Genomic DNA, 23,313 nt, shown 5'->3' with positions numbered 1-23,313 from the left:
AACGGAGCGCTCTCAGATTACAGGCAGGTGCAAAGAACGCAGACAGAGGCAAGCAGCAGCAGTGAGCGGTGTTTCGAAGGTAAATCAGTTGAAAGCCGAAATGCAATAAACATCCCAATCCCCTATGCCGAAGTTGCAAAAACACCACGATCTTATTATCCAATTCTATCAGTTTCCCAGTTACAAATGGACCGGGGGGGGGGGTAGCAGCAGCGTCTCGCAGGGGAGAAACTGGGACGTGCTGGGACAGCTGCCAGTGGAGCCTCGCAGCAACTCTGCTTTCTGCACCACAATCTGGTGCTGCTGAATTGGGACTACTAAATAAGTGAGACTCAAATATCAGAAGTTCAGAACAAGTTTTAGTAGTTTTTATTTTATTTTTTACTTAATTTACTTTACTCAGGGTCACAGAGAGGAAACCAGTTTTAAGATGTTGAAAAGTTCATTAGACATAAAAAAAAAAAAAAAAAAAAAATGCAATGTAATGTAATAAAAAGGCATTTCATAGAAGTTGTGTTATTCTACATTTTGACACCAAGATTTTCTGATTTACTGCAAATGAATATCGGTTCCAAATATCGGTTATCAGTCTCCTTGATTACTAATAATCGGTATCGGCCTTGAAAAAGCCATATCGGTCGATCCCTAAACTGGACAATAACTAAGCTACGCTACTACTTACAGCATTCAGGTGACTTTTCATAATTGTTGTGCCCAGAGTTGCCGGTCAACATGTCCGTTGAAGTTTCAATCTTCCGGACAAAATGAGAAAAGTGCCTGTCAAAGGTCTTCTTTGTTATTTATTGAGCGTTAAAACAAACAAATTGATATGATTCGATATTAAACAAACTAATTATAGTAGATTAACTACATTATTCGAAAGTGAACAGTAACTTATAATAACACGGGAATAATAAACGGAGCGCTCTCTCCCTCTCCCGACAGCCCATCAGTCTCATGCAGCTGTACTGGAGAGAGTATGTGTACAAATATAAAAATAACCTTGTGGTAAACCTGAGAGAGAAAAAGTATTTGAGCTCCAAACTGTTCCAGAAATAATCCTTGAAGTGGTTTGGAACATGATATGGCGTTTAATCACGTCATATAGTCTCATAGACATGTTTTTTATATATTTGTATATATCTAAGATGCATAATATATATGCCTAAAAATAGCATGTTAGGAGATCTTTAACCTGTTTAGCCCGGAGCCTGTTTTTCAGGTCTCAGGCTCGATAATGACATTCCCAGAACAAATGACCATATCTTCACTTCTAACAGGGTTAAATTAATAATATTTTTTTCTCAAAGCAATGATAAACCTGTGAGTTGGATGTAGACAAGTTAGAATCAATATAGATGTTTTTATTTTAAAGTAAATTCAGATTGAACATAGTAAACAAAATGTAAATGATAGTGTCCATCCAAAAAACAACAACATTACTTATAGTGAAAACCACCCTTGAATGATGGGATGGTAGATTAAAAGCTTTAGGAATCCAAACTATGACATATAAGTACCCTGTATCAAGATTGATGCAACTTTTGATGAGAAACGGCGAAAGGTAAGACATTTCTCCCGTGTTTGCTCCGTAAAGCTTAGTTTTGTGATGTCTGTGTTTGCTTCCCCTGTTGCGAGTTCTGATCGCTCAGTGATGATACTTATATGTCTGGAATCTGTGGAATCTCAGCTTGCTAATCGATAATCTTGTTTGTGCAGATCACGGGTTGAACAGGTTAAGCAAAACTAGTGTTGTTTCACTGTTTTTCAGCCTGGTTGCTGTACAGGGATCAAGTCCTGCTGCAGATCAGTCAGAACCTGGAGCTGCTGAGAGAGGAAACGGGCCTCCAGGCGTCAGCGCTGACCCAGAGTCTGAAGCCCTGGCTGGAGCTGGACTCATCGAGGGGGAACCAGATCGCTGAGAGGATCCTGAACTGGAAGCCGATGGAGACGCTCGGACCGGTCGTCGAGCTCCTGCTGGAGAGGAAGAACCGCGTTTGGGCTCGAATCCTGATCCAGCTGCTCAGTAGCTGCCGGGATATAAATCCTAAACTCCACAACTGGGCGAGCCACCTCAACGACGCAGGTCAGCATTTATCATGTCACGATTTAATGTGTGTGAAGCTCAGTGTCAAGATTCAAGGCTTTTATTGTCATTTGTACATAGCGACAGTGTAGTTATGTCAATGAAAATCTTAGGTCGCAGATAAAATAGTGCAAGTAAATACAAATAAATTAGAATAGTAGTTTTGGAGCAAATTCCTCTCTGGGGTTTTGTCTAAAACAGGTATCATGGGAGCTGCTGTTCTTCAAAAACTGTATAATTACTCAAAATATGAACATCGCGTCGAATAGACCGTCATACAGCTTTGTTTTTACTGAGCTCCGAATAAATATAGGATTGATGTCTGATCTGGTCGAGTGGCAGGAAGCAGGCTGACACTGAAACTGTGATTTCTGAATCGGGCCGCTGTTTTGATATTCCGCTGAAGTATACGCTGTGACGTAATAGCTCTTCTTTTTTTTCTCGAGGGAAGGGGGGGTCAGAGGGCCTAGGTATAAAAGTCACGGCTCGCCACTGCCATTAAGTAATGGTTGATTACAGTGGCGAGCCGTGACTTTTATACCTAGGCCCTCTGACCCCCCCCTTCCCTCGAAAGAAAATAAGAGATATTACGTCACAGCGTATACTTCAGCGGAATATCAAAACAGCGGCCCGGGGTGCAAAACGCATCAATGACAGCGACCCTCTACCACACAAAACAACATCATTTATATAAACACCTATCATGACAGGGCACCCACAGCCAAGTAACAATTAAAAATGAATGAAGTCGGCACGGCGGCCCACATTGAAAATGACTTAGGCCTACCTTTGATGATCAAATCACTTAAACACAAAGTCCATCCTCCTGTCCTTTTGGATGAAGCACTTCATGGTGGGGTCATGCAGCTGATCCTTTGCCACTCCAGTTTATCATTGTAACTCAATCTTGAAAATGACTTGGTTAATAATTTCGCAACGATGTCACCACTATCACTGAAGTGAGCCATCATGAACGAACTTATGCTAATCATAAATCTATCCATCATAAATCTATCGATTAGATTTATGATTCGAAAATAATAAAAGTAGGGTAGACATGTGGATATTATCCGGCTGAACAAAACGTGCATTTATCTAACAGGTTCGTTTTCCACAGACCTTATTTCGAGCTATTTTCCAAAATCCTCTGGAGAAATCCCATTGCTTTCTGTCGAGGGAATCCGAGCGAAGCTTACTTCCGGGTTTTAGGATGCGTCACTGCACCACTTGCATAGACCTCACAGCGGGCGGAACTTATCATAAAGTCCGCGAAAATAAAGCCCGCCCATTTAGAGGGAAGATATGATTGGTCAATTGTACTGTCATTTGACATTACTCTCTCGTTGAGTTACTATAGCTGGCCCTCTGTGAATGTAGAGAGGGACCAACAAGCCCTCCCGTCTTCACATAACTCGCAGAGACGGCATTTAACCCTTCACATTCCAACAGAAACTGAACAGGCAGATTCGAAGGATTTATTTCTTTGGAAATATTATTTTAAATACAATTCAATCAAGTTATTTTGGTAAAACTAATGAAAAATGTAACAACAAAAAAATATAAAAAATAATATTTAAAAAAAAACATTTTTTTTTAATGTTTTCAAATATTATTTTTTAGAACACCTTAGGTCCTCACAGAGGGCCTAGAGGGCCCAGACGGCTCGCCACTGGTTGATTAATAAATCCCATTTTATGTTTCATCATACTCTCAGAGTAGTCAAACTTCAATTGATTCTTATTCAATATAGTATGTCGGAAAAAATCTCATGCTTTAAGTATGTTGTGAAAAATTGCATTGAAAGAAAGCCATAGCATAGAATGTAGTAAACCTGTCATGCTCTGAATGTTAAAGAAATGTATAAAAAATAAAACGTCATGCTATGGTTTGTTGTAAAAATGTCATAAAAAGTGAAAATCTGAATTTCTTTTATTTTGTATAAATCAAATATTTTTTCATTCTTTCAGGAGAAACTAAATGCAGCCAAATTGAACGCCAAAGGACGTGACAGTCCGGCTCAGTGTGCCGCGCCGGTCTGGTAACCGATGGGACACCCGAGAGTCAAACACTCTGACGCAGTAAGTCCTGAAATCAGTCCTTAGTAAGACCTGCAGGATAATACTAGAACATCAGAATAACTTTATTAGTCCCACAGAGGGGACATTTACATTGTTACAGCAGAGAAGAGCCAAAGACAGCTTAATGTTACCTAAGAAGCATAATTTAGTCTGTTCTTGTTATTGATGAAACTGATCTATGAGTCTTATTAGTTTTACTGTCTATCAAATTGTAATGATTGTATGACTTCATGAATTTGACTTAACAGACTGTACGTGGTTTGTCATGCTTTGCTTTCTGTTATTTTGTTCATGTATAAGACGTTGCTTTTGTCGGGACCCCCTTGAAAACAACATGGTGCATTTCAAGGGGTTTATCCTAATAAATACATTTCTATATATATATAAAAATACTAAAGTTAAAGGTCACCTATCATGCTATTTTTAGGCAATATCATAGGTCTCAGATATATAAAAAAATATATCTATGAAGTATTTTGCTCAAAATACCAAACAGATCACCCATTCTAGCCATGCCTCATATCCCTCTATTTCACTTCCTGTTTCAAAAGTTTTCTGATTTTGGGTATAAAGCTTTAAAAAATAAAAAGGAGGGGTCTGAGCTCATGCGGGACCCGGCAGCTACTGTCTAAACTAAATACTGCTGTAATGAAACGTCATATCATGGATTATCAAGGATTGTTTCTGAAACAGTATGGATGGCTCAAAGGCTTTCTCTCTTGCCGGTTATACCACAAGGTGAGTTCCTTTTTTATTTCCTGCTTCTTCACACACATGCTCTCTCCAGTACAGGTTAGCTCTGAGTGTTAGCGATGCTAATGTAAACACCGACCATATTACGTCCAAAACAGTCGGGCATTGTTTCTGATAGCAACGTTTCTGATAGGGCCATGGGTCCACATTTCAGATATTACGTCATATCGGACGCAAATCTGGATCAGCTCCGTTGTAGCCCCATTTTTAGAGATTTGGGTACGGAGGAAAAGAGAGGGTTTTATTTTCTGACGCTGCGTGAGTTCCCTGACACACCAGGGACACATGTTGATGTATAAAAGACATCAAAAAGTGCATTTTGCATGATAGTTCCCCTTTTAGAAAATTATAATAGAAATTACACAATTTACTAAATACACATCCTGTAACAGTTCTGAGGATTTAGCGGACAGGTATATATTGTACATAGTTGGTATGAAAACTAAACTGAAAGTTCTTAAGGTATCCCTGCAAGTTACTATGGGATTAATTCAGCTTTCTCATCTTGACTCCATTCTGTTTTTGTTTTGCAGCTGAACGTGGAGGACCCGTGGATCATCTGTCACGAGGACATGAGTCCGGACGACATCTGTGTGCTGGAGTGCCGACACAGCTTCCACGACAAGGTGAGCCAATCACATCATAGGAGAGGATGTCATGACACATTATGAAGGTTTTATATCAATTGTTATAAAAACATATAGTCCCATAAAAGCCATTCAAAAGATGCAATTATTTGTTAAAACGCTTTTATAAACTGAAGAAATAAGCAGTAATGATGATTATTATTATCACCTGGCAGCGTCAGATCAGTTTACAGAGTCGTATTCAAGTGTATTATTCAGTTACCTCAAAAAGAATGTATTGAAATGTCTTTAATGTGGTTAGGTCTTATATATTTCCTTTAGCCGTTCACAGACCTTTCATCTAAAAATGTATGGAAAACTGTCAAAAAGTATGAATTACTTCCGGAGTTTTACATCAATTTGACAACTCTTGTTACTAGTTTACTTTAGACCGAACATTTAATTCATAATTCTAGTTTACTTTAGACCGAACATTTAATTCATAATTCTAGTTTACTTTAGACCGAACCTTTAATTCATAATTCTAGTTTACTTTAGACCGAACCTTTAATTCATAATTCTAGTTTACTTTAGACCGAACATTTAATTCATAATTCTAGTTACTAGTTTACTTTAGACCACGGGTGTCCAACTCAAGGCCCGGCCGGGGGCCAAATCCGGCCTGTGACTTCATTTCATGTGGCCCCGCAAGAGCTCTGAAAGAATATAATAGGTTTATTATACGGTTACATGCCGATTTACAGAAGCACGTTGCCCATAAACTACATGTCCCACAATGCATTTCATTTTGTGACATTCTCCCTGAAGAGACTTGCAATTATTGGCCCTAGACTTCTGCTTTCAGATGTAGTTAATTATAAAGTTATTACCCTATCCGATAATCTAATACAGAGGCAATAATGTAATGTGTAATACATTATTTTATATATATTAAATATTTATATATGTATTTTTTAGTGCTGTCAAAATTATCGCGTTAACGGCGGTAATACATTTTTTTAATTAATTGCGTTAAAATATTTAACGCATTTAACGCATGTGCAGAATGGCCCGCCCCATACGTGCCACCAGTGACAGCGCCAGGGTATGGCTGGGGTAGGCTACACCCATACCAAGAAATGGCTTAGCCCCACCATGAAAAATGATGTTAAAGTAAGCAAAATAAAGTCTGCCAACTCGCGCAGAGTAAACTGCACAGACAGCAGTTAGTAAGATTGATTTCAGTAGCCACGGTTTTGAAAACTTTTGTTACGTAGTGATCGTCTTCTCAATAAAACATCTTTGATAATGTCTTCTGGCCAATCAGAATCAAGATAACTGCGTGGTGTTGTTTCTGGAAGTCCCGACGGAGAATACTTTTGCTGTAGTACAGGGGTGCACATAACTGGTACGCAGGTTATGTGCGTAATCTGAAATGCGTACCGTCACTTGTGTCACAAAGCGCATTTGCGTACCGACGTACTTGTGAAGCTTTTCCAGAAGGCGGTTAGATCACCGGACGACAGAGTCGGTCTCCGTGTGCACTAGGGTTGCCAGAAACTGACCATGATCAAAATCGATTATTCGGCAGGTATTTTTACCTGCCGTTTTGTTCATCTTTACGGCCCGTACACACAGCAGCTTTTGGCGATTTGTCCACCGCGTCTCCGCCCATTGACTTTGAATGGGGATGACGTCACTTTCCCTCGCTTGTCGCCGAACTGCATTGTGGGGGGGGCGAGGCGAAGATTTCCAGGATTTCCAGGATGTTCAGGATTCCAAAGTTGAACAATGTTCAACTTTTGAGGCTGAGCTGGAAGCGACAGCCAATCAGATCCGTTTATGCAAATCTGACAGTTCAAGCGCTAGCCAATCAAACCGCGTGCAAGCTGGGAGAACCAAACCCGCAGTCCATTTCTATATTCCACAAAAATGGAGGAGAACTTAGTAGGCTTGTTTGAGACAAGCAAGACCTGCGCAAACCTGCGCAGTTGCGATCAACGTCTTGCTAGTGCGTTGCATGATGGTTAGTCATTTTGTCCGACTTGCTCTGGAGGCCCGCCCACATGAGACTTTGAAATTTTGCGGGACAAAGACGCCCGCAGCCTTGAGAGCGAGGCGAGGTGAGTTGGCGCAGTTGCTCTCCACGGGCTGCGGAAGCGAAATGCTTGATGGGAAACGTCTCGCTGGTATCTCGAGCTGAGCGCTCATTGGTGGTTTTTACCACGTGCTGCTGATGAAACTCTCCAATTGGCTGGCAAAAGTTTGTTGTTGTTTTGTGTCAGTTTTACGTCGCCACATCCATTCCCATTTTTCATCATTGTTCCACAATGTTTATCATCATGAAATTAATATCTATATATTTTATACTATACTGCTTACCGTTTTCATACTTTATATATCTTAGCATATTCATACACACTGTTCATGCTGCTCACAGTCTGATATCTAGTGTATTCATACCCCTCACTGTTTATTCATCATTCAATTCATTTTTATTCTGTAGGTTGTGTACATTACTTTTCACTTTACTGCTTGTTGCACCTGGTTAGAAGCTAAACTGCATTTCGTTGTCTCAGTACCTGTAATATGTGCAATAACAATAAAGTTGAATCTAATCTTGAGCAGGAACAAATGCATTTACTTAGTACATATCTGACATTAACTAATATACACATTTGTGCATTCTTTATAAATGCAAACTTGTCAAGACCACTGACGGAAGTAGTTTTGAAAAGTAATAAGTGGTTCTGTCTTTTACATGTATTCAACCCCCCTTGTACTGATTTGTTTCAAAATGAACTGACACTTGAGTCATTCATTTGTAGTGATATAATAGTTGTGGGATTTCTATTGCATCCACTTCATCTGCAACGAAAAACGCCAACGCAATTTCCGCCATTGCAAACCCAGCCAGTCAAGCCGACTCCGACTCCGAGCTGTCCGACTTAAGACGAGCTTTTTGACACCTCCCCCGGCTGCGATCGGCTACTCTCGTCTACTTTCGAGGCGAGCCGCAATGTGTCTCAAACAAGCCTACTTATTGCGGTAGCAAATCACCCGGTTCTTTATGACCAGTCCCTATTTACTTACCGGGATACAAACCGGAGGAACCAGGGTGGCAGAGACAGTGGGTGAAACTGGTAGGTTTTCGCTTGTTTGGGGATTGTATATCCAGTTTACTTCGTTGCTAGTTTATTTCGTTGCTAGCAAGCATAGACAGTATCATTAGCCAGCATGGAATGTAGCATAAAATAGCACCATAGACATTAATCTCATAAATGTTCAAAATGTTAAAAGAAATAGTGGAGAAGAACCGGGGTTTTTTGCTTTGTATGTCGGGGGCGGGAGATTCATGTGATTGGTTGTTGGTCGCGAAATCCCCAAGCTTTCAGACACGCCCAGCTCCAAGATTTTTGAAAAGTTGCTGTGTGGACGTACCGTTAGTTGCATGTGTGAGGGAGAGGGGGGGGGGGTGGGGGCGGGGTCGGTGTGTAGCGTGCTGCAGCAGCAGTCTGCTCTGTCTACACGCAGGCTTCCTCCAAGTTTACAGTAAAACAAACTGGTGGTGTGACCAATGGCCATTTACAATTATTAATACTATTACTATTATTAGCATTAGTCTATATTTTGGTTGAAACTAAGCCAGAAAAAAAAAATATATATATAATAATAATATAAAATATAATAAAAAAATATATAAATAAAATCGATTTTTAAAAATAATATTCGATTATGGAGACTGTAACGAATATTCGAATAATCGAATAATCACTGGCATCCCTAGTGTGCACAGACAGGGCTGCTGTTAACGTCGGTCTGTACTACGCCAAACGGCTGCGGAGGGAGACTCCCCCCCTTCACTGGAGAACTGCGCTCAAACAGCTGATCACAACGTTCACACTCTGTGGTCACGAAGTACTCCACTAGCCGCCGCCCCCCCCCCCCCCCCCCCTCTGTCGACTTTCCTGAAGTACTCCCCTGTTGATAGAAATCAACACTGAATTAAGACCCCACGGTTTGATGATTAATAGGTGTGTGGGTTGTCCTTCATTTTGACACGCAGAACATTTTTATAATAAACATAGATACTGTATGTTAAATGGATATATCCGCCTTCTTTCATTTATCTTTCCATTCCCACAACAATATACAGTGGGGCCAACAATTATTTAGTCAGCCACCAATTGTGCAAGTTATCCCACTTAAAAAGATGAGAGAGGCCTGTAATTTTCATCCTAGGTATACCTCAACTATGAGACAGAATGAGAATTTTTTTTCTCCAGAAAATCACATTCTCTGATTTTTAAAGAATTTATTTACAAATTATGGTGGAAAATAAGTATTTGGTCAATAACAAAAGTTCATCTCAATACTTTGTTATATACCCTTTGTTAACAATGACAGAGGTCAAACGTTCTCTGTAAGTCTTCACAAGGTTTTCACACACTGTTGCTGGTATTTTGGCCCATTCCTCCATGCAGATCTCCTCTAGAGCAGTGATGTTTTGGGGCTGTCGCTGGGCAGGGCAACACAGACTTTCAACTCCCTCCAAAGATTTTCTATGGGGTTGAGATCTGGAGACTGGCTAGGCCACTCCAGGACCTTGAAATGCTTCTTACGAAGCCACTCCTTCGTTGCCCGGGCGTTGTGTTTGGGATCATTGTCATGCTGAAAGACCCAGCCACGTTTCATCTTCAATGCCCTTGCTGATGGAAGGAGGTTGTCACTCAAAATCTCACGATACATGGCCCCATACATTCTTTCCTTTACACGGATCAGTCGTCCTGGTCCCTTTGCAGAAAAACAGCCCCAAAGCATGATGTTTCCACCCCCATGTTTCACAGTAGTTATGGTGTTCTTTGGATGCAACTCAGCATTCTTTCTCCTCCAAACACGTCTAGTTGAGTTTTTACCAAAAAGTTCTATTTTGGTTTCATCTGACCATATGACATTCTCCCAATCCTCTTCTGGATCATCTAAATGCTCTCTAGCAAACTTCAGACGGGCCTGGACATGTACTGGCTTAAGCAGGGGGACACGTCTGGCACTGCAGGATTTGAGTCCCTGGCGGCGTAGTGTGTTACTGATGGTAGCTTTTGTTACTTTGGTCCCAGCTCTCTGCAGGTCATTGACTAGGTCCCCCCGTGTGGTCTGGGATTTTTGCTCACTGTTCTTGTGATCATTTTGACCCCACGGGGTGAGATCTTGCGTGGAGCCCCAGATCGAGGGAGATTATCAGTGGTCTTGTATGTCTTCCATTTTCTAATAATTGCTCCCACAGTTGATTTCTTCACACCAAGCTGCTTACCTATTGCAGATTCAGTCTTCCCAGCCTGGTGCAGGTCTACAATTTTGTTTCTGGTGTCCTTTGACAGCTCTTTGGTCTTGGCCATAGTGGAGTTTAGAGTGTGACTGTTTGAGGTTGTGGACAGGTGTCTTTTATACTGATAACGAGTTCAAACGGGTGCCATTAATACAGTTAACGAGTGGAGGACAGAGGAGGCTCTTAAAGAAGAAGTTACAGGTCTGTGAGAGCCAGAAATCTTGTTTGTTTGTAGGGGACCAAATACTTATTTTACCGAGGAATTTATCAATTAATTCATTAAAAACCCTACAATGTGATTTCCTGGATTCTTTCCCCCCATTCTGTCTCTCATAGTTGAAGTGTACCTAGGATGAAAATTACAGGCCTCTCTCATCTTTTTAAGTGGGAGAACTTGCACAATTGGTGGCTGACTAAATACTTTTTTGCCCCACTGTACATAAATAAATGGCATATTTTGGACATAGTTCGAATGGTGATTAATCATGATTAATGAATTTTTAAGCTGTGATTAAAAATTGTAATCGTTTGACAGCCCTAGTATTTGTATATAGTCTTATATATAAAACTGGCCCTTTGAGTGCTACCATGATGCTAATGTGGCCCGAGATTAAATTGAGTTTGACACCCCTGCTTTAGACCGAACATTTAATTCATAATTCTAGTTTCTAGTTTACTTTAGACCAGGGGTGCTCGATCGCGGGGAGATTCCCAGTCGATCGCGGGATGTGTCTAAAAATAGAACAACAATATTTTGTTTTATCGTTAATGTCCTATAACATAATCTTCCTGTGCCAGAATAATGCACTTGAACGCACCAAAGCTTTGTGATTGGCCGGCGTGACCCCATGTGTCGGGCGTGGCTGGTGGAAAGTGGGCACTATTTCGCTGACGTTGTCCGTGTCAACAGGAGTGACAGTCCGCACACACACAAGACCGCAATTATGGCAGAAGCAAAAAAGCCCAAAATATATCATTTTCACTCCAAGTGGGAGGATGATTATTGTTGTATCTATTCCAATTCAAAGTCCATCTGTCTCATCTACAATGCGAGCGTGGCTTTATCGAAGAAGGGTAATTTAGGAGCGGCATTTCAAAACAGTGCACAAACGCTACGAGACGGAATTCCCTCCTAATTCTGCCCTACGCTCCAAAAGGGGAGGGGCCTGAAAGGACAGCTAAATGCACAGCAGTCCATTTTCACCAGGCCCAACAACAAGAGCAAGGCTGCTACCAGAGCATCTTATCGTGTCAGTCACGTTCTTGCGAAACACATGAAGTCTTTCAAAGACGGCGAAGTTGTGAAAGAAGCTTTCCTGGAGGCTGCGACGCGCTTTTGGGGGACAGTAAAAATAACAGAAGCATTTCAACAGGTTTTTGATATAATAAAAACTCAAGTTAGATACCGTTATTAATCAGCTGTAAGTTTTAGTTTTTTTGAACTTATTCATTATAATTATTGTACAAAATGGTATAAGAATGCAAACATTAAGATCTGTTCTGTTTAAATTGATTATAGTCTATTATCAATTCAGGTTAAGAAACTAGTGTTGCTTGCATCCTATCTTAAAGGCATTTATTTGTATACTCTACTAAAATGCAACAAAAAAAGGGTTTGATTATATTAATTTTGTCTTTTTTATTGCACTTTGGCAGCAGATTCCTGTGTAGCTTCAGATCTGAGTTGTCTTATTAGTAAGCCTCATTTATACTTTTGTAGCAACACTATTTGTATATAATGGCAAAGAAAGGGTTCAGTGTCTTTTCTTTTTTTCCTGTGTCATATGTGGCAGCACTGTTCAATGTTTCTTGAAAACATTACCCACTGTAGTGACGTGTGAATAAACTCCAACTCTGTATCAACAACACTGTTGTGTGACTTCAGTTAAATACTTGTATGTGTGTAGATTAGAAAGAGGTAAGATAAAGGATCTGCAGTATTTTATGAAGTATTAATTGTACAAAGGTCAGTTTTATTCAAGTAGAAGTGTGTATTTTACCTGTCAGTAATGGCTACGCCTCTCTATTTGGACTGGTAGATCTCGGCAGACTGGCAACTTTAAAAGTAGCTCTCGGTTCAAAAAAGGTTGGGCACCCCTGCTTTAGACCAAATGAAACTGAATTTGTGTCACTTATGCGCGATCAGTTTAATTGGTCCAGCCTTTGGAGCTGCAGGTTTTAACTTAGCGTTTCCTCCTCCTCTCTTCTCTTCTCCCCTCCTCAGTGCATCCGCTCATGGCTGAAGGAGCAGAGCACGTGTCCGACCTGCAGAGATCACGCTCTGATGCCCGACGACTTCCCCGAGCTCTCCGGACGCAGACGCCAAGCTCCATAACGTCTTAACTCTGATTATATCGCACAGTTCTTATTACCAACGTGCTTTTATCTTCTTTCACATGTTTTATTCGCCACTAATATCATTTAAAACTAATAATGCATAGTTGTTGTTGCATCGTTGATGTGTTCAAACTTATAATTTCTTTACATTTAATAAAGGACACGTCTTGTGTTTGAACTGGTCTCTGTCTGTGTCTGTGTTTGCCCTTCAAACCTCAAACTGTCAAATATCCTGAAGAGATTAAAACAAAGAGGTGGGAGAAGTACTCGGATCTTGTACTTGAGTAACAGTGTAGGAATACTCTGTTACAGTAAAAGTCCTGCATTCAAAATGTTCCTCAAGTAAAGGTGCAAAAGTATTATCATCAATATATCCTTGCATGCTGGGAACTGGGAAGTTCCTCTTTCCTTTCATCCAAAATGGCTGGCATACCAACAACAACATTTTATAGAGGGAGGAAGAGAAGGCAAATATTGTTGATTAATTGTTATTTTTAACATGAAAATCATATATGTTATGTGAGGAACTATATAATTAGTTCTCAAAGCAATTAAATAATTCAAGTTTTGAAATAACAGCTCTTTTATAAATGTCCATTCTAGTGGACTTCAGGACCATCTTCATGGACTTAATGACTCAACATTGTTGCAGGAGACGGAACTGAAGCAGGCATTTTCTGTACCAAATAGTTCAGGGAGATTCAGATGTTGAGCTCTCAGATGATGAGATAGATGAGGATTTCACACCTGGGATAGAAGAGGGTCAAGAAGAAGGGGAAAATATGTAGGAGGCTCCATGAGCGCACAGATTCTCCCCAACGCCGTTACGGCGCTCACAACAACAACAACAACAACAACAACGGGGGACTGCATCGGGTCGATGATCGTGTTGCTTTTAATCATACGAAGCCAGATCAAATTAAATAACGACTTCTCCAACCTTATACTTTTCTGCAGAGTGCCGTGGTTCATTGTTAATGTGTTTTAGCGGCATTTACATACCACTGCAGTGCCGCTCTTCCACCGGATTGTATTCTCCCGTTAGCTCCGGGTGAGCTCACACGGCAGCGGACGCTGTAAAGCAGGGGTGCCCACACTTTTTTGGCTGGTGAGCTACTTTTGAAATGACCAGCTCACCGAGGTCTACCAACCCAAAATAATATCCCAAATTGCAAGGGTTGCTGAATAACACGTTTTATTTATACATGGGATAACTACAATAGGGCTGTAACATGTAACCACACCTTGGAGCGCTTCTCTCCGCCATCCCAGCGGTGTGTTGCTGCATGTAGCGGCCGCGTGTGTGTAAACTGCCCCGCCCCCTCGCACACGGGGGAGAGAGATCTCGTCTCGATTGGAAAGATCAAAAATACACCGACCATAGACGCATTTGTTTTGTCTTTTTGCATATTAGAAACGAGTTGGCGACACTAAGACTTCGAGATAATGTTTGTGTAGCAATAATAGCCTACATGACCTTTCTCAACTCGCTACTCGGAGGGAAGTCGCTGTCATATGCCTTGTGAACACTCCGATAATGCCTCACCACGTTACCTTTCTTTGGCAGAGCGACGCTTGCTTTACAAATAAGGCAATACATAACCTTTGAATGTGACATCACAAACAAATATTCTTCCTCCCATTCTGGGTGGAAGTGGTATGTTTTTAGCTTTTTGCTCGGTCCCGCACTCATTTTGTTGTTTGTCTCTTTAACTTAATTTGAGTTTTCCCGGCACTTGACTGATTTTGTATCGCTTTGCATTCTGGGTTAACAGACTGGAAAGCGATTGGTCGTTTTTTCTGTCAATCAAGTAAACTCCTGAATTAAGTGGCAGGGAGGCCAAGGGAGGAGGGATCAAAACCTGTTTTGTCTATTTTAACAGAGCTGGATTTTTTTTTTTATGAATGACTCGCGATCTACCAGCATTACCCCGCGGTCGACGTACTGGGCACCTCTGCTGTAAAGTATTCACTGTATGACTGTCACACAAGCAGGGGATACATATCCCCAATTCCCCATAAGTGAATGTGTTGCAGTATGAATTGACGCTGTTTGGCATCAAAACGCTGCTATTAAAGTTTATCTGGTATAAAATGGGTGATGTTAGCATAGCAACCGAAGCTAAACTGACTACTTGTTGTTGCTATCCTATTGTGGCATAAGCCGTTTTCTACAGGCACATTTTACCGGCGTATTTTTCATTATGATTCTACTTGTGATAGTCGGACTTGACAACCTGTGCAGCCCATGTATTGATTACTACGGTGGACCTGAAGTGCGAGACACTACAGCATTTCAGAAAACGCCACAGCATTTCACATTGGACGGAAAGGGTATTCCTTTAGGGAGAACACTTGTTTGTGATTGGACAGAGCCAGCCAGAGAAGCATTGCTGTGATTGGTTGTTTTTGCTGCCAGTAAACAAATGACGCTTCGTGATTGGACAGCGCAACATGTCCCAACACATCAGCCGTTAGCTGTTAGCACTCAGAGCTCACAGCTCCTCATATCTGTTCAGAAACTGGACAAAAGTTAAACATGTACAAACCACAGACTGTCTGTGTCATGGCGAATACAGTCTCTGATTTATTTATGTCTGTATGACGTGAGTGTGGACGGAGCAGCTACAGGTGATCATGAAAATGTAGCAGAATAATGAAACTCTGAGGTCTTATTACACACATATCAGTACAATGATAAGTCTCTTGAAATGTGTTTCCTTCATTTTATACCTTGTTTTTCATTGGATGTACATGATTTTGACATGTCCCACACACTGCTCTGCTAACTACAGTGTGTGTAATAAGCATAGACTGTATATATAAAGGTAATAAGTGATTAAATGATACTACATTTAAAATTAAGGGGTAACTGCCCCATAAAAAACCCTCTGATGTTTTCAGTGACATCACTACCACCATTTTGTCTTTCCTCAATGGAGGCTGAGACATTGGCTAGTTGCAGAGTAAGTATTTAAACTTATATTTCATAATTGTAATCCTATTATGTGTGTAGTTGGATGTTGTCAAGCTTAACATGTCCACTCTGTCATAGTGAAATATCAATTAATATAAAAACCTTTCAGAAATTCGAAATATATTTGTTAAACAGTACACAGTCACCTTGCTAACTGAATCATGTTGCTAACTGAAGCTCCACCATGTGCTCATTAAATGCTAATTTAAGCAGCCTTCCATGACAGGGTGGACACGGTACAAATAGTTTGCCATAATTTCCTTATTATCCAAATACTTTCTCCATTAACTGAAATATATTGTTGAGAAAGGGAATTTAGCTTTCTGAAAATGTACATTTTATAATCACTATGTAATTACAATGTATTTACTCTTTGAATTGTGTCAATGACAGGGTGGATACATGTTGCTGTTTGCATGTACTTGCAGTTAATTTATAAAAAGTGCGGGAGCTTGACCAACATCCATTTCTAACTTCATAACATATACTTAATAAAATGAATATGAAGTTCAATGGAACATCTCAGCTTTTTTAATGGCAGACGGATGCAGTGGGAACACATACATCAAGTGCCTCAAGTGTCAGATGTATCTCTGCATTTCAAAAAAGGGCTCAGTATTTGTTGCATTGAGTTGTTGTGCTCTAATGTTGTCTAAATGTACTTGTATGTTAATGTTGTTTGTATACTATGCTTCGCATAACTAACACCCAATGTCCTCTACAAAGGACACACAATAAAACAAAAATACACTTATTTTTTTTTTGTGTTAGTCATTATGTTAATACCACCCTAAAGACTTGTGTGATCTAAACAAAAAAGGAAATTTGAAATGTTTTTCTTTGTGGGTCTCAGGGGGGTATACAAAGTCATTCAAACTAGCTGCACCTTTACCAGCTTTGAGAACACTTTAATGATCAATCATTATAAAACATATCATATCTATTATTCTGAAATGGACCAATTTGCACAATGACTACTTTTACTGTCGCTACTTTAAGTATATGATCTCAAAAGTATTTTTGTAATACTTTAAATCTTAATGTTAATTACAGAGAGGGGTGCTGAATGATCTAATTTGAATTATAAATGTAATCAAGCATATGAGGGTTTATTAAATATTAAGGGACGTTTAATAATCAAATCCATATATAAGAATTATATAAATATTATTTAAAGAAATACCTTTTTCCCCTGAATGTTAATGTGGAGGCTGCAGCGTTGGCCCCGCCTAGCAGCTTTCCCGCTCTCCGTCTTCTCTTAGGTCCGCAGTGAATATATAAATACTGCCGGTGAAACTGCTTCTACCCATTCTTTCTGAACGACCCGACCCAACAAGACTCGGAAATGAGTGGTAGAGGAAAAGGAGGAAAGGGACTCGGCAAAGGAGGCGCCAAGCGTCACCGTAAAGTTCTCCGTGATAACATCCAGGGAATCACCAAGCCCGCTATCCGCCGTCTGGCTCGCCGCGGCGGAGTGAAGCGTATCTCCGGTCTGATCTACGAGGAGACCCGCGGGGTGCTGAAGGTCTTCCTGGAGAATGTGATCCGTGATGCCGTCACCTACACCGAGCACGCCAAGAGGAAGACCGTGACCGCCATGGATGTGGTGTATGCCCTCAAGAGGCAGGGCCGCACTCTGTACGGTTTCGGAGGTTAAATACTCACCATCTGACAACAAAAACACAAAGGTCCTTTTAAGGGCCACCCATATCCTCAAATTAGAGAGCTCCATTCCCTCATGATACCGCATTAGTGAGCACTAGAAGTTGGTGCAGGCGAGAGTTTTGTGTCTTCTCTGAAAGTATGTTCAGGATCAAAATGTAAATAAAAGTAAGCACTTCGCTGAACGTTATCCCGCTTATTACATGGCCACATTCTCAACAAAGTAACGTTATGAATCCCAATATTAATTGAAATGGATTTAGAAAATTATTTTATTGATTTAAAAAATAGTTGTATTGATTTAAATTGACATGCATCCGCTAAGAAAAATAGTCCGTTGTTACCGTTTGAACTAACGTAGCAACCGCAGGAACTGCTTCGATAGCGTTTTTGAGGAGCTTTTTGATTACAGATTTGAAAACATCGCTGCTTGCTCTAAAAGTAGCACAATTCATGATGTCAAACCTTGGGAAGTATCTAGATATCCCTGCCCTAATGCCAAAGGAACTGCACACTGAATATGTGTCGCCGTTTGATGTCTATGTCTGGACCGCTGCGTAAAAAGGAGGGTTTCTGCCCGTTACTTCTCCGCTGTTTTCTTGTTCCTCTTGTCTTTTTCTTTTCTTCACTGGGGACTCATCAGCCACTAACCATTACTCCAAATTACTGTGCTCTCTAAATATATTCAAATTCATGTTAAAATCCTCCATGTTGCTATCACACGACAGCGGAAAACTAAAGACAATCAGACAGTTTGCTTGCTTTTCAAACTGTTACATTTGAAAAACAGTTGGAGCGTATCTTGTCTTCAGTTTGAAAAGCCAACATTAGGAACTGCTTGCGTTTTTGAGGAGCTTTTTGATTACAGATTTGAAAACATCGCTCCTTGCTTTAAAAGTAGCACAATTCATTATGTCAAACCTTGGAAAGTATCTAGATATCCCTGCCCTAATGCCAAAGTAACTGGCAACTGAATATGTGTTGCCGTTTGATGTCTATGTCTGGACCGCTGCGTAAAAAAAAGGGTTTCTGCCCCGTTACTTCTGCGCTGTTTTTCATGTCCCAGTTCGAAAAGCAAACTGCATGCAGTTTGCTTTTCGGCCCAACGGTATACAGTTAAATCGACCGGACTTCTTTCTGAAGGTGTGAGCGTCCTTAACAACGGTCAATAAGTCCTTGACAGCGGTCTGTCTGTTCGGTATTAACAACGTGTCACGTGTTCTGAATTGACCAATCAGAATCAAGTATTCAACTAAGCCATGTAATAACGACAAATAACATCCCTTGCAAATTAACATTTGGACAAGGACATGAACTGTATGGAAATACTGCTACGACTGCGTTTTGTGGTCAAAACAATAACTGATATATTTGCAAAAGGGATATAACAATGTGCATACTATGTTTTAAAAAGTGTAGGAATAATATCAAAGCATTACTGGAATCTGCTGACATGTAGAGCTGATTTGACTAAATTGTACACACAGTAAATACAGGTATATCTATATATAATACAAGTTTGCAACTCACATATCATATACATATTCCTATTATCGTATAGACCAGCAGTTCCCAACCTGTGGGCCGCGGCTCCCTAGTGGTCTGCGAAGGCATTGCACATTTTTTATTTTATGTTGTCCAGGCTAAAGACACAAACATGGACATAACAATAACATATAGGACATGACATTCCCACCTCAGACAAAAACAGAAGACATGAAGATATAGTCAGTAGGATCACTTCAACATTTCACAAACAAAAATAGGTTGACAACCAAATGCCACCAAAAACACAACATGGTGAGCATATTTATTGTTCCTTTAATCCCACTCTTCGTTAGCGCTCATTATTTCCCATTTCATGGTGTGTTGAGCCACCCTTTGATTTGTAATCTACTCTTCAAACACCTTAAATTAAGATTACTCCTTGATTGATTTAAAATATGTATTTTAGCCAGAAGAATAGTTGTATTTATTAACTGTGTGCGTCTTGTGTCTTCATCTAAAAGCCCATATAAAATATTTAAGGGCCGCCAAAATAATTTACAAAGCATTATGATTTGTGTGGAAACATTTTCATTATTAAGATTTTTTTTATTTTAACCTCTTTTCCTTTCTCTTTCTTGATCCTCCTTAGCAACGGTCATTACAGTCCTTGTCTGTTATCGTGGATTTACAACGTGTCACATGTTCAGAACTTTGTTTAGCCTCCGTATTGTTTATGGTTGAATGTGTGCCGGAACATTTTTTTATTCTTAAGTGGGCCCTGAGTTGAAAAAGGTTGGGAACCGCTGGTATAGACTATTCTGCACAGTTTCTATCATATTCTCTTTCGATTATTTTCAATTTTATTTTATTCACTTGTACTATTTTATCTGTTTTATTAAGTCAAAAGTCAACGCAGCCGTCAACCAGGACATTTTAGAGCACTTCATGCTTCCTTTTTTTGAAAAGCTGAATGCTGATTTTATTTTCCAGCAGGACTTGGCACTGCCAACATTACTAAGCCCTGGTTGAATGACCATGGACATACTGTGCTTCATTGGTCAGCAAACTCGCCTGACCTAAACGCCATAGAGAATGTATGGGGTATTGTCAAGAGGAAGATAAGAGACACAAGACCCAACGACGCTGACAAGCTGAAGGGCGCTATTGAAACAACCGTGGCTTCCATCACACCTCAGCAGAGTCGAAGGCTGATCGCCTCCATGCCACGCAGTCATTTGTGCAAAAGGAGGCCCAACCAAGTACTGAGAGCAGAAACATGAACATACTTTTTATAAGGCCGACATTTCGGTGTTATTATGACTTATCAATTATGTAATATTATAATTTCCTGAGAAACTGAATGTTGGTTTTTCATTAGCTGTAAGCCGTTATCATCTTGTTAACATGTACCAGTAGATACATGTTCCAGTTGATGGTAAACAAAACACATAAGAACAATATGAGCTGAGATAGTTATTGTTCCACTTAAGAGTTCTTAAAGAAGTTGGTTATTTGATGCTGTTGCATTTCCTCATATAGAACTATATTTGTAATGTTATAATCATAAGAAACCTCATGTTAAAGAGCTAAACAAAATTAAGTACATTGTTCTAAATTAACATTAAAAAAACACAATGTAAAAATGTAATTAAAATAGGGAAATTAAAAAATTGATATTATGTATGCACACATTTCATACATAGTGTGTGTAACATAAGGGAAACAATGTCAAGTTTACATTTACAGATCAGTGCCTCTTAAAAGCCACTCTTGTCCTTTTTATATTTTAATTAGCCCATTAAATCAGCATCAAGTTTTCTGATGAGTGTCAGTGAAACATTACATTACATGTCACTTGTTAGACGCTTTTATCCAAAGCGACTTACATACTCAATACTGTGGGCAATCCCCACAGGAGCAATTTGGGGTGAAGTGTCTCAGGGACACAACGACATGCTGACTGCAGTGGGACTCGAACTTGTTACCCCCTGAATAGAAGTCCAGCACACTACCCACTGAGCCACAGCCTCCCAAACAGTTTAACTAAGCTGTATTTGCCACGCTGTTTGATATAATTAATAGCCTAACTTTGTATAATGAAATGAGTCCTCCTCACCTGGAGACATGTTCACAGCGAGCAACTTTAATGGGAAGCCTGGTTAAACCGCACCCTATGCCCCGGATCATCAGTGTGTTTGCTCCTACCAGAAAACTTCACTTTATTATAATATCATAAACTAAATACAGCTGTTTTTTTACAGGGAGTCCCTGGACACACATGTGGGTCACTTGAAAACAGCTTTTATCAAAGATTTGGTGCATTTGAAATGTTTTCAGTAGAAGAATTAGAGGATAAGCAGCTAAACAGTGCTGGCAACAGCGGGGGAAATGTGACGATTGGAAGCTCCACAAACAAAATTCAGTGAGCATCAGAGCTATACATACTTTCAAAATGAAGCAAATCAAGTCCGCTATCAGTTCCATTAACAGTCATTCTTCAGCACTTTTTCCACAATGACTTTGGAGTCTTTTATCAGTGAAGAGAAAACACAAGTGGCAAAGTTTTCAGACTGCAGAGTGGCGCCATGGGCTTAGTTGAGTCTCCACGGTTCTCATGGTGTGTTTAAGGCCAGCCCCTGCTCTGCTCTCTCCAGCAGTTCAGTCAGACTCGTGTTAGTGTGAGCAGGAACAGAAAACTTGAGCAGAAAATGGCAGAAGTCCCTCCAGCCGCTGCACCGGCCAAAGCCGCCAAGAAGAAGGTTTCCAAGCCGAAGGCAGCTGTCCCCAAAGTCAGCGATCTCATCGTTGAAGCTGTGGCCGCATCCAAGGAGCGAAGCGGCGTGTCTCTGTCCGCCGTCAAGAAGGCTCTGGCTGCCGGAGGCTACGATGTGGAGAAGAACAATTCCCGCGTTAAGACCACCATCAAGAGCCTGGTCGTTAATGGGACACTGGTCCAGATCAAGGGCATCGGAGCGTCCGGATCATTCAAGATAAGCAAGAAGGTTGCCGAGCCTAAGACCAAGAAGCCCGCAGCCAAGAAAGTCGCTCCTAAAGCCAAGAAGCCCGCAGCCAAGAAACCTGCAGCGGCCAAAAAGCCCGCGGCAGGAAAGAAGTCTCCCAAGAAGGCAAAGAAACCCGCAGCAGCCATGAAAGCAGCTCCCAAGAGCCCCAAGAAGGCCACCAAGAGCCCGAAGAAGGTCGCTAAAAGCCCCAAGAAGGTCGTTAAAAAGGCTGCAAAGAGCCCCAAGAAGGTGGTGAAAAAGGCCCCTGCAGTCAAGAAATCCCTCGCAAAGGTCGCCAAACCCAAAGCGAAGAAGGCAGCACCCAAGAAGAAGTGAGCTGTCATCAGACTGATCTGACTAAGATCCACAAAAGGCTCTTTTAAGAGCCACCCATTTTGTCATAATGAGCATATTTCTTGTGTCAATAACTGCAGTCAGAATAATAATGTCATGGTTATTATACTTAAGGGGCAATCCGATTAACAGAAACAGTACTGTTGAATATGTACAAAGTCCAGAAGTGTAGTTAGCGCTATAACCAGCCCATCACACACTACAGCCACCGTTCATCCACAGATTCATGCCATTATCTTCCAAACTGTTTCTTTTGCTTTATTTCTGTTTCCATACTTGAATATTATTATACCAGTGGCCAATCTTCAATTATTTAATTTAAATGTTGTGGATTGCTTTGTTCTGAAAAGGTCATTTATTTTATATGTAGAACATTTTTATAATAATAAAACATAAATAAATACATTAACAGCTGTCAGTCTGCAAAAGCACCCTGCATATATCTCTGATACTTCTTTATTATTTTTTTTAGAAAACTTTATTTTATATTATTTGGGCAGTACATGATATAAAAAATGTACATTAATAATACACTCTTAAAACTACTGGGTTAAAAAATAACCCAATCATAACCCAGCTGCTGAGTCACTATAGGACAGAACACACGCTGGGTTGTCTTAACCAATATTTTCGTTTACTGTCCTATAGTATACATTGGAATGATTTCAAACCTGTTTATCCCAA

At 40.4% G+C, this 23,313-nt stretch overlaps 2 protein-coding genes across 2 annotated transcripts; both read left to right on the top strand.

Annotated features, from left to right (window-relative positions):
• The first annotated feature begins 17,448 nt into the window (after window positions 1-17,448).
• LOC117554574 (histone H4) lies at window positions 17,449-17,927 on the top strand. Its single transcript, XM_034229003.1, has one exon. It carries the CDS (start codon window positions 17,469-17,471, stop codon window positions 17,778-17,780), a length of 312 nt encoding a protein of 103 aa, XP_034084894.1. The 5' UTR covers window positions 17,449-17,468; the 3' UTR covers window positions 17,781-17,927.
• Window positions 17,928-21,924: 3,997 nt separating this feature from the next.
• LOC117554587 (histone H1-like) lies at window positions 21,925-23,067 on the top strand. Its single transcript, XM_034229036.1, has one exon. The coding sequence runs from the start codon at window positions 21,982-21,984 to the stop codon at window positions 22,609-22,611; it is 630 nt and encodes a 209-aa protein (XP_034084927.1). The 5' UTR covers window positions 21,925-21,981; the 3' UTR covers window positions 22,612-23,067.
• Window positions 23,068-23,313: the final 246 nt, after the last annotated feature.

Source organism: Gymnodraco acuticeps, unplaced genomic scaffold, assembly GCF_902827175.1.
Source record: "Gymnodraco acuticeps unplaced genomic scaffold, fGymAcu1.1, whole genome shotgun sequence".
NCBI lineage: Eukaryota > Metazoa > Chordata > Actinopteri > Perciformes > Bathydraconidae > Gymnodraco > Gymnodraco acuticeps.
Note: the sequence above shows the minus strand (reverse complement) of the source record. Positions and strands in the feature narration are given on the sequence as shown.